At 32.0% G+C, this 21,280-nt stretch overlaps 2 protein-coding genes across 2 annotated transcripts; both read right to left on the bottom strand.

The window, feature by feature from the left end:
- Window positions 1-402: 402 nt before the first annotated feature.
- Window positions 403-12,330, bottom strand: LOC120075343 (serine/threonine-protein kinase STY8-like). The gene is made up of 16 exons (XM_039028645.1): window positions 11,938-12,330; window positions 9,756-9,870; window positions 8,568-8,680; window positions 8,338-8,430; window positions 8,062-8,137; window positions 6,974-7,084; window positions 6,246-6,296; window positions 5,847-5,986; window positions 5,426-5,533; window positions 4,493-4,566; window positions 3,337-3,512; window positions 2,237-2,329; window positions 2,013-2,093; window positions 1,782-1,832; window positions 791-931; window positions 403-705 (listed from the first exon to the last, which is right to left on the bottom strand). The coding sequence occupies exons 1-16, from the start codon at window positions 12,129-12,131 to the stop codon at window positions 658-660; spliced, it is 1,665 nt and encodes a 554-aa protein (XP_038884573.1). The 5' UTR covers window positions 12,132-12,330; the 3' UTR covers window positions 403-657.
- A 3,657-nt stretch (window positions 12,331-15,987) lies between these two features.
- Window positions 15,988-19,509, bottom strand: LOC120076212 (probable carbohydrate esterase At4g34215). The gene is made up of 2 exons (XM_039029978.1): window positions 18,940-19,509; window positions 15,988-16,239 (listed from the first exon to the last, which is right to left on the bottom strand). Exons 1-2 carry the CDS (start codon window positions 19,507-19,509, stop codon window positions 15,988-15,990), a joined length of 822 nt encoding a protein of 273 aa, XP_038885906.1.
- Between the last annotated feature and the right edge of the window lie 1,771 nt (window positions 19,510-21,280).

Raw genomic sequence — 21,280 nt, 5'->3', positions numbered from 1 at the left:
AAGCTTTAAAACCCAAAGCCTCTTTTGCAAGCTCCACTCAGCTTTTTCCTAGACCCCCTTTTGCTTTATAGGTAAGAAGTATGCCAGCCAATTTGGAAACTATCAATATACTATCATACTACTTTTCCCTGCCTATTCTTTCAATAAGGAAAAGATAAGCAATAGTTTACTCAGATTCCTGCATAATTTCCTTAAACAAACACACAATTAAAGTTCCTTATAAGACCAAAAAGAAATCAGAAAGAATCTGAAAACTTCATAATAATTATAAGCTTTTTGGCAAAGGTGATATAAGGCTGCCAATTTTCTATAATGTATAGTAAGAAGCATTATTGATATGTTAAAATAACAAAGCATATATATAGATACACAAGGGAAAGAAAAATAGAGCCATTGAACAACTTGAGAGGCTAACAACAGATAATTTTACTATATTTGCTGAAAACACCCCCTGGTCAAGTATTTTTGTAATGAGAACATGCTATTTCTTTCCTCTTTTTGCACTGAGCAGCCTCTATACTTCTCTCTCTCTCTCTCTCTCAGATGTACAATATTTGTGTAACTATATGAAGAACTGAAAGTGGAAAACAAAATAAATCTCCTCATGGAAAATACAGGGTAAAGCCGAATTGAATACTGCACTTCTACACAGCTACATTAGCTGCCATTAACTGCTGCACAATTTTCTTCATATTTTGTACACATCTAAAGCACATATGGGATTTCAAAGTTAGATGGGTTGCATGTTGCATATTTATTTGTGTGGTTCTAAAGACGGGGAAGAGTATACCTCAACTTCCTCAAGGAGACTTTTGAGTTCAGCTTTTATCTCGGAAAATGGAGGCCGATTTACCGGTTCTGCATCCCAACATCTTTGCATCAAATCCAACAATTTGGGGTGAACATTTTTGGGAAGATCTGGACGTAGTCCCTGAAAACAGAATATGAAGTGTAACCCTTGAATACCGTGTTTTGCCAAACTCCTTAAAGGGGAAAGAAAGCAATGCTTTGGACTCCTTGATACCAAACACGTGGGGAATCCTAAGTAAACGTAAAAGAAACAGCAACCGGAGCATTCTTCTAAATATTCTCGATTCATCATATTTATATTGATGATGTTTTTTTTATACTTAACAGCAACCTTGTTCTTTTATTGCTCCCATCTTTCCCTTCACAAACTATAATTGAATGTTATGTTTAGTTTCCTATATTTTTAATTCCCCGTTCATGTATCATATAAATGAGTTTTTTTTTTTTTTCCTTTTCTATTCATCAAACTGAGATGATACAGCAGATATGTCGAGTTTCTTCATTTATCATTGGTCCATAGGTACTACAGATGTGAAGAAAAAAAATTGGTCTTCTCATACATGTTTAGCTTATCTTTGGCTTGGAATGGCGATGGGTACACTACTGAAAAGGTGCTCTTGAGTTCACATTTTAGAGAGGACCATTTTTGGTGGCAACCTATCTTCTTTACTATTTTATGGAAAGAAGCGGTTCAATGTGGGGAGCTGGAGAGGCCATGTGATGAGGTTTGAGAGGTGGCGGGGTCCAATGTGGGCATCCTTCACTATACCTTTTTTGTAACTGTGACCTTTTTTAATTTTTTTGGATCCGAGTCCCTATTGGTAACTTCTTGGAGTCTCCTTTCTTGTTGTGCTGGGTTTTTTCTTACAGCCATGTACGTTCTTTCATTTCTTTCAATGAAAGCTCAGTATCTTAATTTTTTTAAAACATAATAATAAATAGTAATGCACCAAAAATTAGGACACACAAACCTGTCTTACTCCAAGGGCTGCTTGTAATGGTGTCATGGAATCATAAGGAACCTGAGATGCCAAAAGCTTGGGTGAAAAGAATAATCACAAGACAATGATAAAGGCATGTATTCATCTTATATAAAGTATTGCTTATTATTAGCTGCCCTGAAATACAATTTAAAAAAAATAAAGAAAAGAAAAGAAAAGAAAAGATAAAGAGTGTAGCATTGTAGTCGACTTGAGATATACCTTTGCTGTTACTAGTTCCCACAGCACAATTGCATAACTGAAAATATCTGCTTTCTGATCATACGGCAGATGATTTATTACCTTAAAGATGAAAAGTAAAATCAACGTAAAAAGATTGAAGTCAAATTGAAATGCTGCCAGTACTCTAAAGTACAGTCTCTGAATTCATAAATTGAACAAACTCAGCATGGTAATTTGCCAATATCCTCTGACAGGTTTATCACCTCAGGTGCCATCCATCTGTATGTTCCAGTTTCTGCTGTCATTACTCCTTGACTCTGGTATCGTGCAACTCCAAAATCTGCCACCTTTACAACCTTGAACACAAAAAGAATACGTCTTATACTCAAAAAGTAAATTAAAATCAATTTTTAGCACAAGCTCATAAAAGCACATGCACATCACTAGGTGACGTTTGCTTATATCCTTGGCCTCCATTGATTCTCTTCCATAAAATGAAAGCATGTGAAACACTCGAGAGAGACTCGCTAAGTCAACAGGAAGTAATTGTGAGATATACTACTGAACAAATTTTATAATAAAAAACGTTATGTGGAACTGTAATAAAAGTCTCACAATTTCAGATCTCTCTATATGGTAGCAGTACTATCTTTTAACAAGAGAATATACATTTGTACTCGGGCCACACATGCAAATCCTGCTCCAAAATTCCATACAATATTGGAAACTTTGAAGTAATAACAAATGTGTACAACCGCTTCAACAGTAAAATAAATCATCAAAACAGCCAAAGAAACCCACCAATTTTAACCACTACTACAACGCACATTGTATCTAATTAGGTAAAAAACATCAACTTTAACCACTATTATCTCTTTTGTATTATGACCTTTACTAGAGACTAACTGCTGAATGTTTTTTAATCATATGACAACCACCTCCCGATCCAAAGAAACAGCATGAAGACGCTTTCACATATATTTTGTAGAGGACAAAATGAAACCACTTCATATGTTTACTTTTTCAGTCAGCTCAGGGAAACAGTGACGGTTAGTTGGTGATGGTAGAGTGAATGAGTACATCTCACGGATTAAATGATCACATTAGAGCTTAGAGTTACATCTCGTTTGAATAGCTATTTCAGTATAGTTACTCCTCTTTCTTTTTCCCTTTTATCTAAGGTATGGAATGACTCCTTCCAAACCCCGAAACAACTTTCAATTATATTTTCATTCTGTTATCTTCCAACACCTAATTCATATAAAAACTAGTTTGATATTAAAATAATCATTTAAGATACCTACACTACTACAGTTCAGAAGCTGACAAAGCCAACTCCATCAAGATAATGTTCTAATCTTACATGTTGAGTGTCCATTAGCAGATTTGCCGTCTTCAAATCTCTATGGATAATGTTATTTAAATGTAAGTACTCCATTCCTTCACAAACATCAATAGCAAACTTCAGCAGTTGTGAGAACTTCAACATGCAATGATTCTTGTGCAAGTAATCATAAAGACTCCCTCCTGGCATATACTCTGCAAGAAACATCGAATCTTAAAATTTGTATTTAAACAATACAGATAGAGCATAAATCCAGAAAACAGGACTACAGAAGAAAGTGAATTTAGTGACCAATTTCCAATCCAAAATCCAAATCAAATTAGGCATTTCAGGTATAAATACAGATGGAGATATAGTTGTATTATTGCAACAAATCTACCCCCACCCTTTGCCCTGAATATCCATCTCAATATCGTTTGATTTTTAAAAAATAATGATTACTCCAAAATTGTAATCCCTACTCAACACACTACTTTTATTTGATACCATCTACGCCAAACTCAGTTTTGCTAAACCGATTTGTGATCTTTCATCATATTCATTGAGCATTTTCTTCATTTCTGTAATCCAATTAGTTGGTTAGATTCCTTTAATAATGGAATTCAAATGGTGACAGTTTTAGGGAAATTTACGGTAGTGGGTGCTCTAGATTATTTTTTAGTTAAATTGGGAAACAGGAGGGAGGGGTGGGGGTTTAATTTATTTTTATTTTATCTTGTATTCCGAAAATCGGGTCAGTAACATTCTCACCAAAAAAAAAAAAAAAAAACCTATCTCACCCTCACCACCGTTTCTTATTTATAAATAAATTATTGGCATTTAGAAAACACTATAAACTCTGACTATCCCACATAAATAGCCCATACTAAATAACTCGAAATCTAAAGAGAACCTCAATATCTTCATGTCTTTCTCGCAGTTTTCTTATTAATATGTTTGCAACTATCCCCTTATCATAATCATTCCAACAAGAAACTGATGAAGGAAAACATCTTGACTATCTATCTTTTTATTGGTCCACAATTTCGCTATTTTGCATGCAACTCTTGTTCGAAGCAGCCAAACATCTATCAAGATATATATGTAAACTACAGAAGAAGATCCTACAAGAAACTGATGAAGGAAAAGGAGACAAAAAGTTAAATAAGGAAGACTAAAGTAGAGATTTATGTACCTGTAACAATACACAAATGCGGAGAGTTTGTACACGCACCTACAAAACGTACTACATTTTTATGCTGGACCTTCCTGCATTTCAGATTAATTAAGATCCCTTCACAAAGGATGTATGGCGGTAGATATACCTATGACAAATTGATTATAAAACATAAACTCTGGAAATTTTCCCTTCATAAATGTGGAAATAAAAAGAAACCATTGTCAACAAAACGAGGAAAATGTGAAGTGGGAAGCATCAAAACAGTTCCCGGAACTTGAAGATTTTGAATCTGCAGCTACTAACCAACATTACTGTCTGCCAGAAGATCCTTTTGATAAGAATGTATTTTAATCTATTCCGATGTTTGGATGCAAGGAAATTGGTGACCATCATATTTGTACTTTCACTATCAGGAGTGCAGGTTCATTTCTGATAAATTAATCGAATAGCCATTAATTTCTAGAGCTTCTTTTCAATTGAGGGCCTCCTATATGTAAAATATCCAAACACAATCTCCTATCAAATCAAAACAAGAGGAGAGATATTTCATAATATCTACCCAGCGAGATCACATAGTGAAAAATGTGCATCTCTTAGCATGTACACTTTCAAGCTGAAACTGTGCATGTGTTCTGCATGATTAAACTAAATAAACTGTCAAGATGTAGAAGTTTGCATGAAAAACTCAGCCATAAATAAGCTATAAAAATTATTACCATCCATACATGATGTCCTCTGGCAGAAATAATCGGTGGATTCTTAAACTTACAATATGATAAGTTTGGAAAGAATTAATATTTTACATTCTTTTGTCCGTTATCCCTATGGCTTTGTTTTCTTCTTTTTTTTTCTTTTCTAATGATGATAGGAAATAGTGTTCTCTAAGTTCATACCCCAAACTCAGATATAATTTTAAAAAAATAAATAAATAACACCTATCAAGATTACCTGAGAATTGCCACTTCTTGATTGAATTCATCCTCTAAATCATCATTTAGATCTTCAGATCTTAATATCTTGACAGCTACATCTTGACCAAGATAAAATCCATGGTACCTGCAGATGAGTAAAGAAAAATGAGTCACATGGTAATATGCATCATTGTGATATTAAAGAGGGGCCTGTAATATTCAGAGAACAAATAAACAACGAATAATCGAACATCTCATATTGTGAAACGACTTTGCTATGAATGGCAAGATGGTCACTTGATTTTATTGCTAGATTGCAGATAATATGAAACTTCAAATTACAATATTACGACGAGACCCTAATGTAAATTCAGATGCAATATCTGTAAGCTTCCATAATAAGGTAACCATAGTTCAAGACATGGTCAAAGAAAATTGTATTTTCAGTTGAAACTTACAAATCACCACAAGATCCAGATGCAATTCTTTCACCTATCTTCAGTAATCGTCTATCTATTTCCCAATCTGCTGATTTTTCCTGGGCATCTAATGTTTTCTTAACTGTTGGATGAAAACGTGAAGAACCAGACCACGATCCCTGTATTCCATGAAAGAAGTTGCATTATTTCCTTCATGTTCTCATTCTTTGGAGGGGGTGGACATGAGGTTTTAAAACAATCTTCAACCACAGGCAATAGAAAACAAAGCACTCAATTTTGTATAATAATTAGTAAAAGAATGCATTCATATTATGCTGCAAAAATATCAAGGCATTAAAATTAGGTAATGAGTCTAATGACCATTTCTTTGAATATCTCTCATAAAGAATTGTGTCAAAAAAAAAACACACAATTTACCTCATATCTAGCCACTGCTTTTTCCATAGCTTCGTACAAGCCATCAGTTTCCTGGTCATAAGATTGCAAAGTCAGCAACATTTGGACTTAGCACAGATCCTGTTATAAAGGATACATAATACCAATCCCCCTTATAATGTTAGAAGGTTGTGTCCTGGGATAATCCATAATTTCTTTTAAGTAACCCATCTGATACAATTTTCCATTTAAAATCCTTAGATATAGATGCAAAATGGAAGGATCTTAAAAAACGTCATATCAAAAAATCTCATACAGGTTTCCATGTCTTGATTTAAAATAGACAGGTTGGAAGACCAGACAACCAGTTGAGCAAGCACTAGCACTCCAATCCCAATTCAAATGTGGATACTTTTGGGGTGGTTGCTGCATATATATCCAACTTGAAAGGCCGACTAAATAATAAAGTAAGAATTCAGAGTAAATTTACAGTTCGTTGAACTACCTTTATTCTTAAGGCCAGAGAGTGACATAACATGTAATTAGGAACGGGCAATAAGCAAACAAAGAAAGCAATTTTGAGCCAAATAGCGAAGATATATTAGATCTCCCAATCATTCCGTATGATAATCGTATATCAACATAGAATACCAGTTACAATTAGAAAATTTTAAATAAATAATCTAACAAGAACATAAAATATGAAAAACAGGGGAGTACAGCAGTAGAAACAGCAAAATATACATTTAGCATATATCACAATACTGTACCTCAACAGGCCATCCATCCACCACAAATACATCCAAGGAGTAACCATCAGATGTTGAAAACACATGTGCTTCTCGAATGTTAAGTCCTATATCAGAAAGCAAAGCAGAAAGCTAGGAAAAAAACTGATAAGTTGTTAGAAAAGCTAGTGTGAATTCTACCATACTGATACTTTCATAATAACGACCTACTGACATGAGCAATTGAGAAAGAAGAAGTTTGAATTATTCTCAACATCTAGTATGAGTACTAATCGCCCCATGATAGATTGTTCATTAACTCTCCATCCCTGATACAAGCTTCTAGCTCTTAGTTTGTGTACACTTAATTTTCAAGATCAATTCCATGCATTTATTGATGTTTTCTCTGTTAGTCAGAATAACTTTGTGTTTGTGGTTCACTGCTGTAAGGGCCACTTCTTTGAGAAATTTTAATTATACAGGAATAGAAGTCTTTCAGCACAGTATGAAAGGGCCCCATGAAATTTAGGTCACTATATCTTTTTGCTACTACTTTTCCTAGGTTCAACTGAAATTTACAACTATTCCCCTTCCTACTGATAAATAACGGTATTCCCCTTCTTATATTATATAGCCCTTTTTAAAAAAGGAAAGAAAGTATTACTATTATTATACAGCCCTCTCAGTTGAACAAAGGACTTCAACTGGTGTATTTCATTCTTTCAGCAAAAGGTTTCTTACTGAAATAAAAAAGTATTCCATTTGCCCAAAAGATTATTTAGACTCGCTCAAAAGATAGAATAATACATCAAAATAATGCACTGACTAAAACTAATTTAAAATAAGAGGGAAAAAAACGGACAAACAAACAATCAAAAAGTTTCTGCCTTTGTTAAAAGTTCTGTTGTTCCTTTAAAGCCATCTTCTAAAGATTGCACCATAAACTAGCAAGAATGCTAAATATACAGTAGAATTCCAGCCTAAGTATATTTGTTCAATTCGATAGGAGCATAAAAACAAGACTTCAATGAGCATGCCTGGCCATGAATGTTTTGGCGAGTTTTGCTTTGCCAAAACATTCATGTAGACACTATCAAAAAATAAAAGACAAAATACCCATTCCAGCCTACCTGGCTAAGAAGCTTTGGCTTGTCAATCGTTGAAAATATCACTTCGTGTATCAGAACATGTGCAATATTACCCGGCCTGCGTTGTGCTTTTAGAAAACATCTTAATATTTAGTTATAGACAGCCAACATGTCAAAAATTTATACCCTGACGAGAACTACAAGAATTTGTAATATGATAAATCCACAGAAATAGTGAATACAAATACACATGTTAAGCATAAATTCCTCTAACTTCAATTTAAATTGTAGCTTTTGGAAAATTTGTCCAAATCATACCTCCTATCCATGGCCTTTGAGTTCTTTCTAACATCCAAATTTAAGTTCTCAAGCTTGGAACAAGGCTCAAAGTCAATTATATTTCCTCGAGTTCTACAAACCAATTATGAAGAAATCAATTAACACAAATCAACTATGTGAGGAAAGAAATCTAAGGGATTGGAAAGAGGGTAGCATGGAGGGAGAGACAGTCAGCCTAATAATGAAAATGCAGTAAGTCCAATAATTACCTCTTGTGTGACAGTGGAAGTCTTCTATCAGCTGCTTCGTTAGATGAACCACTTAAAAGGATACTATCAAGAAAAACGTGATCATCATTGCCATCTGACTTAGTACTTATGTGCTACAAAATCAACAAGAAAAGTGTAGAGCAATAAAACCTCCGACCACTAAAACAAAGCTTATACAAACAAGATACAAACTTTATTTAATAAAAATGAAGAATCTGTTGATAAGAGGGATGTCATGGAGTTGCAGATTTATAAGTAATCAGTATGAAGTCTTGCACAACTGTGTATCTAACTACAACGAGACATATGAAGAAACAACATACAAAGACTTCACATCAACATAACCACAAACTATTAAAAATCCAACTATCGTCAACATTCTCGGGTTGATTTTCAAAAATTTTCTTGCTCCTCCCGAACCAAATGGCTTAACATAATGTAAAGATTTCAAGATCCCAAAAACTCTCTTTATCATCCTTGGGCAAAAATTATTGTTAGATCTATTTTAACACATGGACTACCTGAAGGGGAAAAAAAAAGACAAAAAGCCATTGAAAGGAAAAAATTATCAAGTACTTTCATATAAAAGAGATATGAGTGATTAATGCAATCACTAATTGATAAAGCTGCTTATATCAATCAATAACAGGAAAGAATATGAATCATTGTCAAATATATAATGTATTGTCTCAATTGCTTTAGTATTACCATCTGACTTTCTTCTGTGCACCATATTGCTATAAATCCATACAAACACATTCTAAATTCATTTTGTATTGGCCATTTGAGAAGAAGCAGGGGCTGGGGAGGACTATATTTAACAAGCAAAATATCATTCCTACCCTCTAGGTGCCACCAATGGCAATTTTGATGCAGTCTGTAGCAATGCGCCATCTTCAGTTTTTTTTTTCCCTCCAAAATTAGGAAAGTTCTACCTTCAGAAGTGATGGTTATGACCTCATATACAGTAATTCCAAATTGTCACCCTCTAACTAGTCATCAGTAGGAAACTGATAATATCTCTCTTTCTGCGAGCCATTTTTCTAATTTTTGCCTCAGGTTTTATGTTTTCCACCATATGTTTGGCAAAACCACACTCTATGCAAAAAACTATAAGAATGTTTAGAACCAAGCAACACTGTCCATTAGTTTCCTCTAAAAATTAAACAAATGAAATTGAAAAAATACCTCCAGAAAACGAATGTGGTAAACAGGGCACTTGTCTGGATCCTTTGCTAGGGAAAGAAGCTTTTGATGTAACAAAACATCTTCCACCTTCTCCATGTTAACATCAAGTCCATAACTGACAGAATAATTATCAACAACCAAGAAGTTAATAAATTAAGAAGAATGAATAGATCATCCCTACCCGATAATATAGTGTAGCTATGTGGTTTTAACATGCCATACTACTTATACACTCACCAGCCACTAGGAATTCCATCTTTTATTTTCCTATGAGAAATACAATCTAAAATAAATACACGAAATAGGATATGACGATAAGGCATCAACCAAGCCCAAGTCACTGGATCATAATTTAAAATTAAAAGTTACAAAAAAATAATGATAAATCTAAATTTAAATTTAAAAAATAAAAAAATAAAAAATAAAAAGAAGGAACTTCCAATCTTATCAAAAATTAGTAGATTTCTTATCCAAAAAATCTGAGATGATACCATAGAACTTGCTACTTATGTTCAAAAATATTGTCATTAATTTTAAACCACAGGTACTACAAAACAGTTTGCAGGCATTTACCCAGGGATATGATAGCAAAGAAGCTAATCATCAACTTTTTCTAAAAATTCCTTAATCTGTTCCATGTCTCCAATCAAAATATTTGATAATTTTAGTTCTCATTCAAATTACTTTACACAGAAACACATCACTTTCTAAAGACAGAAGCTGTAACAATGAATCTGGAATGTATACGACTCTTAGACTCGTAGTTATCGTAGATTTTTTTTTATAACTATAGAATGAAGCAAGTCCACTGCATGAATAGGATGATCAAGCAGATGGCAGCACCTCTTCACCTAACGTTCTTTCATGGCCAAAGCAAGAGTCTGGTGAATCTTGCAAAGATTGCTTTAGGTCATTCCATGCTCGTAGCGTGAGCTTTTTTCTGAGCCTAGTAGCTAAGTAGCTAGCGGATGTTTGTCTACCTAGGTGGTAGTATGAGCCTGAGTTCTTCGTTTTCAAGTCAAGAAGTGACACCATTTAAAATCAAATGTCTCTTCATGGACATTGAATAACTAGGGGAAAAGCACTATTTCACCATTTATGAAAACCAAACCACTCAAGTAAGTGTGCAACTCTCTTTAGAGAACTCTTTAGAAGATTATGTATCAGGATCCTGACTATTGGTTCAAATAAACTAAACGTTTATATGTTGATATGAACCCATGTTACGTAGTTCAAATTCCAAAATCTGCAGTACAACTTCTAGCATCTCCCAGCTCCAAGTAACATTCATGTAAGTAACAACTTTTGTTAACTTGATTATCAATGATTTTATTTTCCATTTTCGATAAAATTCTATTCTACAACCAGCAGTTGAAGCATGTTTTGAGAATCTTGTTTCCCACTAGGCATATCAACCTTTAATCAAATCATACATGAACTCTTGCTTCCAACCATATCACTACGCCATTGTTTGTTCCTTATAGGTTGGTATTATTTAAACAGTAAGTTGTTAAGCTGGTAAGTTCAACCTTACTCCCAACAAGTTTAGTCAATCCAAAATTTAACAAATGTCGTCTAATAATAAATTTTTAAAAAAGAAATTAAGTCAATTAATCATTTCCTATCTGAATACAATTTTCAAATCTGACCTAAATTTTAAAAACTAAAAAAAGTAATTAAAAAGAATATGCTCTTCGTTTTCAAAACGTGATGCCCAATACTCCAAAAGTATTTTCTTTACTAAAAAAAAAAAAAAAGAAACAAACAAAAACAAAATTATATATACAGAGACCCAACTAAATTTCAAAAACAGAAAATTAAAAAAGAAACCGTTATCAAATGAACTTTCCCAGCATTAGTAAACAACATATAGTTTAAGCAGAAGCAATAGGATTATGACAGACACGTAATAGAAAGGAAAATTTCTCAGAAAAGTAATCCACCAAAATCAGCTTCCTAATAAAGTTAGACAAACTATATCCACTACAAATTCACAGGAAAAAGATCGAAAGCCAAATAAAGCAAGGATGCACAAATGCACTTCCACTCACTCGATTACAGCAGCTCAAAATCAAATACAAAAGTACAAATAAAAATGGGGGAAACACAATAGAAACTAGCAAAGAAAGAGCGAAAGAACCAAAAATCCAAATCACAATCAAAGAAAATCCAAAGAAACTACCTCGGAGGCAAGCGATTGAAGTGAGCATCCAAGTTCTCACGAAATTGAGGATTAGAAACAGCCTCTTCGTGTCCACACTGAACTAACCGAGTATAAACATCGTTCCGAACATCGTGGACAGCACAGAAGCCACCGAAGCTTCGAGGCGGCGAAGAACTCTCTCCAACGCCTTCGACGAAATCCATATCCGCCATAGAATCAAGAAAGACGAGGAAAAGCCATAGGGAAGAAAGCGAGAGAGGGAAAATTGGAGGAGAAAGGAAGTAGAGAAGGTAGATTGGGAATATTTATTGATCAGTAGAGAGGATCTTTGACTGTTGATAGAATCTTGAGGAAGAAGATGGAGTGGTTGGGTATTTGGAGTGAAGATGGAGGGTAATTTCGTCATTGAGGTTTTGAAATTTGGGGCAAATAAATTATCGAATTTCGCAGGATGTTTTTAATAATTATATATTTTTATGTTTCTATTTTTGGAATTTAAAATTAAAGATGGCAGAATTGAAATGGATAGGGGTCTGTAAAAGCCTGACGTGCGAAAAGGAGAATGTTGTCTTGAATTTACCTAAATGCCCTTCGGATTTTCTCTTAATTACGAGATGAAAATTTAAGCCCAACGCGTGTTCTTTTTTGCTGTAATCGTAAAAAGTGATAATAATAATAATAATTGTTTTTCTTTTTACGAAAAAAAATAATTATTATTTTTGGCACTCACACTTAATTGTCTAATCACATTTTATCACGTGATAAATTATTTTTTAAATAATATTTTTCTTTTTAGATAGATTATACTATATTCAAATTGCACAAAAATAAACATAAGTGGATTAGTAAAGTGGTCTAACCTCTGTGTGGCAGTCGTAGTAAATATGCATTTGAAAAAAGAAGATAACTTGTAAGTTAATTAACAATAATTACACATCGACGTGTAATAAGTCATATGTACTAAAGATAATCTAAAGATGAGGTTCGTTACAGAATTTATAGTAGAGGGTCAACTTACCTCGTCGGTCACTTTCCTTGCATATTTTATAAGGTTGGATGGCCTATATCTTTTCAAATTAAGGCTTCCTTGTTGCTCACATACTCATCTCTTTCCCTATCGGGCTACATCATGTGAGAGCTATTTGATTTGGCGGGCTCAATTGAGATTCAGCAAGTTGATTTGGTTTTGGGTCAAGTCAACCTTCTATTTAGGCTCATGTCATGGGTGAGTTGCATGATATGGTGGACTAGGCCAAGGTCGAGACTGAGCAGGATGATTTGGCTTTGGGCCAAGCCAACCCTTCTCCTTAGGATTATTCCATCCTTTTGGTATGCTTGCTTGTTTGTTTATCGTTATTTCCTTGTCCCAGTTGTCTCTGCTTCTTTTTTATGTCAATTTTACCATCTCTTTGTTATGTCAATTTTACTTTTGGTCTAAAATCACCTATAACACTAAGTATTACTCTAATAATAAGGTGTGAAAAAACACATTGGGTATTCCTTCTTTCTTTTATTAAATTATAAATTTAGTCTCTAAAATGTCTAAATTTTAAAATGTGTATAATAAGTTATTGAATTTTTTTTTATCAAATTGGCGAAATTTCTATCAAGTAGATTCATAAATTTTAAATAAATAGTGAAATATTCCTAATTTAATAAAATACATAGTTTAATATATGTTTATGACACATTTGAAGATGAACCAACCAATGCCATTTTCAACAACAAAACAATACATAAAATTAACAAGCTATAGAAATGTTAAAGAAACACAACCACGAATATCCAACAAATCCATTTTATATTATATTGGAATATATTAAAATTTTAGCATTGAAATTATTTTTGTTTTTATAATTTATCAGAAGGTCAAATCCAAACCTAAAGAGATATAGTACATGTCAATTTAGATTGGAAATTGTATTGAAGAGCAAAATATAGTTGTGTATTTGCAATTGTAGCTTGAGTTTTTAAACTTTTGTATTAATTAAAAAAAAAAACATGCCAGATTTTTATCCTATTGTCATCACCAACGTATTTTTCCTTTTTTCCTTTTTTTTTTCTTTTTTACAATGTTGTGCGTGATTTTTTTTTTTATTTCTCCTATGTGAAGTTTCTTTTCTCCTTTTCTAATTGCAGTTGTGATTTTCTCTTGCGTAATTTTTGTTCTTCTCTCATCTAGATTCTGTGTGAATCAAATTTTGTTATTTTCTTAATCCAACCTGATTTTTTATTCAGCTTGGCCTTCTTTTTCTCTTGATTTCTTGTGATTTTGTTCTATCGCTGATCATCTCTTTTTCATAATGTAAGTTTTAAAATTTAAATATATAACTAGAGAACAAAAAGGAAGAAAAATAATAATAATAAGATTTACACATGTAGCTGAAACTAAAGAATAATGTTATAATTACAATATGTTTGGTACATAAATCATGTTTGACAGTTAGCAAATCTTCGATTTTTTTATTCACTTTCTCAAATTAAGTATATCTAACAATAATCAATATGAATTCAGTAACATATTTGAAGTAAAGCATGTGTGTTTCACTTAAAATTTGGTATATCTTACAATAATCAATATTCCAAGTGTGTCAACAATATATCTAAAATCAATCAACATTCAATGAGTAACTTACTCTAAAGTAAAACATGTGTGTTTCATTTTATAAACATGATATTCCAAGTGCATCATAGTATATTAGATATAAGACATTAGTGTATCATACATCAATAAGTAAATAGTTAAAGTGAGACATAATTGTATCAACATTATATTTAACATCAGTCAACATTCTAAGTGTATTAGCAGTATATCTAACAACAATTAAAATCAACATTCCAAGTGTTTCTTTAACTAAATGAGACATAAATGCATCAACATTATATCTATCATCAATCAACATTCTAAATGTCAAATATAAGATCGAATGTATCAGACATCAATCAGTAAATACTTAAAGTTAGACATAAATGTATCAATAGTATATCTGACAACCATCAACATTTCAAGTGTATCATCCATATTAAATTTTCAAGTATAATCAATAGTCTATCAATTATCAATTAGTAAACCATATTAAATTTTGAGTTCATCAACAAACTATATGATATCAATAAGTAAACATATTAAATTTTGAGTACATCAACAAGCTAAGCTACTAACATCAATCAACAAGCATATTAAAATATGAGTACACAAGAAATATATTAAAATAGTTTAATACATCAATAGACTACATGACACCAATCAACAAGCATCCTAAAATTTCGAATACATCATTAAGCTATCAAACATCAATTAGTAAGGATGTTAAGATCTCAAGTACATCGTAGACTATTAGGCATCAATTAGTAAATATATTAAGATTTCGAGTACACCAAAAGCTATCTTGCATCAGTCAACAAGCATATTAAAATTTTGAGTACATTAGAAGACTATCAAACTATTAGCAAAGACGATATTAAAATTTTAAGTATATTAAAAAGTCATCGTGTCAATCAACCTTTAATTTCAAATTGATGGTGGATGAAGAGAGAGATGAGAGAAATTAATGTAGATAGAAGGAGAATGAAGAGAAATCAACAATTTGGGGATTATTTTAGTTGGGCAATTAGTGTAGTTAATGTTCATTTGAGTTGGGCCTTATTATTTGCTACATTTGCACATAAAAAAGGTTGATGAGTCATCCTTGCAACTACTAGATTTAGTTAAGTTCACTTTGATAATAATGAAATTAATTAACTATTCCAAAGTTACAATGATATAAGATATAATTTTTTGGAGAATATTATTAATTAAATTGGGTGCATTTGACCAACGGCGTGAATATAACAAGTCTGGAGTTAATTATCAATATGTTAGAATTAGAGAGATTGTACTTGGAATGCACGGTTGTAAAACAAAGTTTTTCAATAAATGTGTAAAATAGAGAAAGAGAAAGATGAAATTTTTAGATATAAATATACAAATTTCAATAGTATTTACTATTGAAGCTGAGTTATTCAATACTAATCTATGAAATTGGTTGACGAAATCGTCTCATTAGTGTCATTTCATAGGATCATTAATTAGGAAATGAAATTGTGGGCAAAGTTTGAATAAAAGGAATGAGCAAACATTTTGCCCAATTTCACTTCAGATTTAACGTTGAGATGACCTTTATCTTCGTTAAGGCCTTCGTCAAAGTTGCCCACGGCCATCGGACCGTCCACCATTCTTACGTTTGGTAGCTTGTGCGTGACTGCCTCCAAAGCCTTCCATACTTCTTCCTTGAAGCTTATATTTGGACTTATGAAAAAATCATGAGTTACTATCTTCACCTGCATTTTTTATGTATAAATATTTTACCATTTAAATACAAATTAAATATCACTTTTATATATATATATATATATATATATATATATATATATAAGTGATGTATGAATACGGAGATTTAGGTTCTATTTGGTAGAGAATTCATATTATATTTTATGTTTTCAGTTTCACTAAGAACTCAATTTCTATTTTAGAGAATCCATATCCAAACAATGTAAATTTTAAAACAACATTTTTATATTTTTATTATATCCGGATTTTGAATTTTAAATTTTAAGAAAAGTAGAATTATATTAAATAAAGATAAAAAAAATTAGAAATATAATATATTATGTTATAAACTCACTTCAACTTTTTTTTTTTAAAAAAAAATATGATATGTACTTAGAAATGTAATATAAATTGCATTATAATACAAAATAATAACTATATAATTTTTTTAAAACATAAATCATATTCATAAATAAATTAATAATAGTTTAATATCAACTAAATATTAATGGATAACTACAACTAGTTTTATGTAGAATCAAACACATTTTAAATAATTGTTTAAATTACAATTCAATTTATGAATCTATTACCAAACACATATAACATGAAATACAACTCCAGTTTCATTGAATTTCTTGTTTTCAAATTCTCTACCTCTACCAAACATGTCTGTAGTGTTTTAATCATCTTTGTGAATTGCACATAGAATATTGTTAATTTTATTAGGAAATTTTCTAATGTTTTTAATTAAATAATGATTGTACTGAAAATGCTGCATTTAAAGATTTAAGAAAATGATAATTTGTTAAAAAATCATTATTGAACTGAAATTAAATAAAAAATTGGTAAAGAAATCCAAGATGGAATTTTTTTTGGCCGAGAATTTTGCGAAAACGGAGATGAGGAAGACTTCTCATCCCTTTGCCCATGAAAATTGAAGGACCAAAATATTACTAAATGCAAATCTCAAGTACAACATCGAGTTTGAAAACTCAAAATCAAAATGTATGCTATGCCAAACTCTAAACTTTGTTGACCAAATGTGGGTTGTTTTCAAATATAGAAAAATGAATCAAAATATAGTAAAATTTTAAAACTATCAACAATAAACGCTATAGACACTGATAGACTTCTATCAATATCTATTCGTTGATAGATATTGATAGAAGTCTATCAGTGTCTATGAGCACCTATCGTTGATAGTTCTAAAATTTTGTTATATCTTGTAAATATTTTCAACAGTTTTACCATTTGAAATAATTTTCCCAATAAATGTGTAATTCCCTTTTTAGCAATATTTGGGTGTAGTTTGGTACACCCATGAGTTCATGCATCTCCTTCAATCACAATAGACAAAAAAATATTTAAAAAAATAGAGAAAAAGAAAAATAGTTAGGTTAATCTTAGGTTATGCTTATATTTGTGCATCCCACGCTTATATTGTAATTCCCTTTTTAGCAATATTTGGGTGTAGCTTGGTACACCCATGAGTTCATGCATCCCCTTCAATCACGATAGACAAAAAATATTTTAAAAAATAAAGAAAAAGAAAAATAGTTAGGTTAATCTTAGGCTACGTTTATATTTGTGCAGCCCACCAAATTTTCTAATCATAGTTTTCCCCACGAAAAATGAGCCTTACTTATTTCTTCAAATATTTTATTTATATTTTTATGTATGTGATGAGGGTGGGATGCATCAGTCTCATCATCGAGCCAAAAGGTTGATCCAAATCTAGCCCAAGCCCAATCCAAGGTCAATCATTAACTAGCTTAGCTCAATTCAACCCTTTCATAAATTGGATGGGTTATAAATCTATCATTTTTGAATTGGACCAGTCCATTAGGTCAACCTGTTTGACCCATATTTGGATTAAGTTGTTGGGATGAAAAGGTCAATCCAACATAATAATATATATATGACCCGTATATGGATTAAGTTGTTGGGATGAAAAGGTCAATCCAACATGATAATATATATATGCCCGTATTTGGATTAAGTTGTTGGGATGAAAAGGTCAATCCAACGTAATAATATATATATATTTTATATAATTATTAATACTAATTAATAAATAGTAATATTCTTTAAAAAAAAAAATCAATTCAACAGCCAATTAACTAATTTTCATTTATACATGAGGAGTAATAAAAATAAACGAGAAGATTAATGCCTATTCGGTGGGTGAGAGTTAGAAAATGAAAACCATTAAAGAATTAATCTAATCTTGTCCACATTGGAAAACTTAGAAGATGGAGGAGTTTGCTTACTCTACATATAAAGTCTTCAAGGTTATTTTTAAATTTAATAAAAAACAATAATTTACTTAGAGAAGCCGATCCAAATGGTCAGTCTAAGTCCAATCTAATTTCAACCTATCGAGTAAGGTTTCTAGGTTGGGTTATGAGCTTATGTTTAAGATATCCAAGCTTAGGCAAATCGGTACTTGATTTGATCTTTTCGACTTAGGTCAAGTCGGAACCTTTGATTATTCAAGTTGGATTGACTCAATGATGATGAAGTTATCATATACAAAAATAGATGTATCTTGAGTTGCACTTGAGTATTTGGAGTTAAAAAAAAATATATTTTTTTAAAATAATTGTTAGGTTGCAGCTCGAGATTGAGCATTTGAGGTGAAGACGATGTACTCGAAAGCTTTTCTCTAAAGTAAATATGTTTATAGACATAAAAGTACGATCACGAACCACAATGAAGGGTAGGTCCGGGTGGTTCACATCAGCACGCAAGTCAGTGAAGAACTTAGTGAGCTCTCTTTCATAACACATAGCTTCGTCTTCAACTGCATCATCACACTCTCCTTGATACCATAAAAATCCTTGTACTTTCCCCCCATTTTTTTCCGAAGCCTTAATCCTTTCAACCAGATTAGCATATCTATCAGTCCCTTTAACCCATTCTTTCAAATGGGATCCTCCAATAGCACATGGAACCAGACCAATGACACCAACCCTGTCCCCAGCTATTGCCAAAAGCTCATTGGCAAAGGCCATGCCGGGTCCAATCCCATTGGTCTTTACAACGTCAATATCCCAATGGAGTGGCTCATGGGCTTGTTCCCATACCAAATCAGCTGTCAATCGAAAGATCGATTCGTTGGATTGACATTCGGGCGGGATATATCCATCCCATACCATTTTGTTTGTGGTTGGGTCCTGCAAGATACCGCCTCGACCAGCCATATTGCTCTGTCCTGCGAGAATGAAAATGGTGTTCGGAGAAGTCCTAACTTTTGAATTAGGAATTGGATCCGTCATTTTTTTTTCTTTGCACACAAATGTTTGTTTAATTAATTTGCTTCACCTTTGTCTTTGCCTTCTTTGTTTTGGTCTCTTAATAATTATTTATGTATATAAAGCATGTTTTTGGGTTTTTTAAAGTACTTTGGTAGGTTTGTTGTGATGAAATGAGGTTTGTTTTGATTCAATGGCGTATGGCTGAGAGTTACAACCTTCTTTCATTCTTTTGCAGTTGTCATGAGTTGGCTTCATTTATAGATTTCCACCAACAAAGGATTGAAAAATAGAAATGACAAGTTGCAAAAACCACTCCCCCTAAACGATGGTGGTAGTTGCAATTATAGCTTCAAACTTTCAATTGTAAAAATTGATCTCATAAATTTTTACAAGTGGTAAAAGTGGATCCTTAAACTTCTATAATTATAAAAATTATAATAATTCTATAAGTTTGAGGGTTCAATTTTTATCATTAAATATTTATTGGTCTAATTTTTACAGATTAAGTGGAAAAATAGGGTACATTTGAAAATTATTAGCAAACAATGGTTGTTTGAAAAGTTTGTCTTATTGATTTCCGACTACAAGTAAAACAGAACTGAAGCCACGTTTGCGCTAATAGAAAGGTAATCCATCCATCGTAATCTATGAAGCACAAATACAGATATGGCTACATGATACATATACGATCGGATACGACTATTCATCAATTTCTAAAAAACTAAGATACGGATACGTCTAAGGATACGCCATTTTTTTTTTATATATTTTTATAATATATATATATATATATATCTAAACAATGAGGATACTGATACGTTGAAGATACATTTTTTTTTATAAAGAAAATATAGGATATAGATAAATTTAGCATACAAGTTAATAACAATAGCACAAAATAGAATATAAATATTGAAATACAATACAAAAAAAGCAACATCTAAGATGTTGAACGACAATAGTTAATAAAATACAATAGAAAAGTGACTCATACGAGGGAGAAGTATGAAGATAAATGAACAACTTCTTCATTGAATTGTTGAAGATATCCAAATAGTTTATATTTTGATGGACTTTGTAGGGACTTAAATGTGAAGATGGAGATTATATAATTCTAGTCAGGGTTTGGTCCGTTATTTATTATTTTTCTTTTAGTTTTGGACTCGGGTAGTGAGCTTTTTAAATAGATTGCCTAATTTTAGATAGGGAAAATGTTTTTTTTTTTTTTTTTTTTTTTTTAAAAAAAAGTATGCATAGAAATAGATACGTCAAATCACATGTCAGATACGTTTCTGGAAAGTATCTGGAAGTATCGATATCCCATACGTGTCTGATACTGATTCTTTGCCTCACATGAAGTATCTGTGCTTCATAGATGGTAATGTAAAAAGTGGGTCCCAATTGATTACTTTTGTTGTTGTTTACCTGCTTTTTGTTCGATGAAATTTGTTGCCTAATTCTGAACCAAATGATTTAAATCATTTCTTCTAAATATTTTAGTGGCAGCATGGGTCGAACAAATGAATCAAAGAATTTCTCAATTATATGACTTATAGCCCGGGATAACCAGAGGGGGNGGGGGGGGGGGGGAGTGGGGAGAGTTTAAGATATGGTTTGTTTGGTTTCAAAAAAATAAATTGCAAGAAGAATTAAATTGCATAAATAAATGCAACAAAATAAAGGCTTGAGAAAAAATATATGAAGAAAGCCTAGCTCGGGTTATTATAGAATTTCTCTATTTAATATACTTGATCATCAAATTTCCATCACCCGAATTAAGTGTTGTCTTGCA

This window comes from Benincasa hispida, chromosome 4 (assembly GCF_009727055.1).
Source record: "Benincasa hispida cultivar B227 chromosome 4, ASM972705v1, whole genome shotgun sequence".
Classification (NCBI taxonomy): Eukaryota; Viridiplantae; Streptophyta; class Magnoliopsida; order Cucurbitales; family Cucurbitaceae; genus Benincasa; species Benincasa hispida.
Note: the sequence above shows the minus strand (reverse complement) of the source record. Positions and strands in the feature narration are given on the sequence as shown.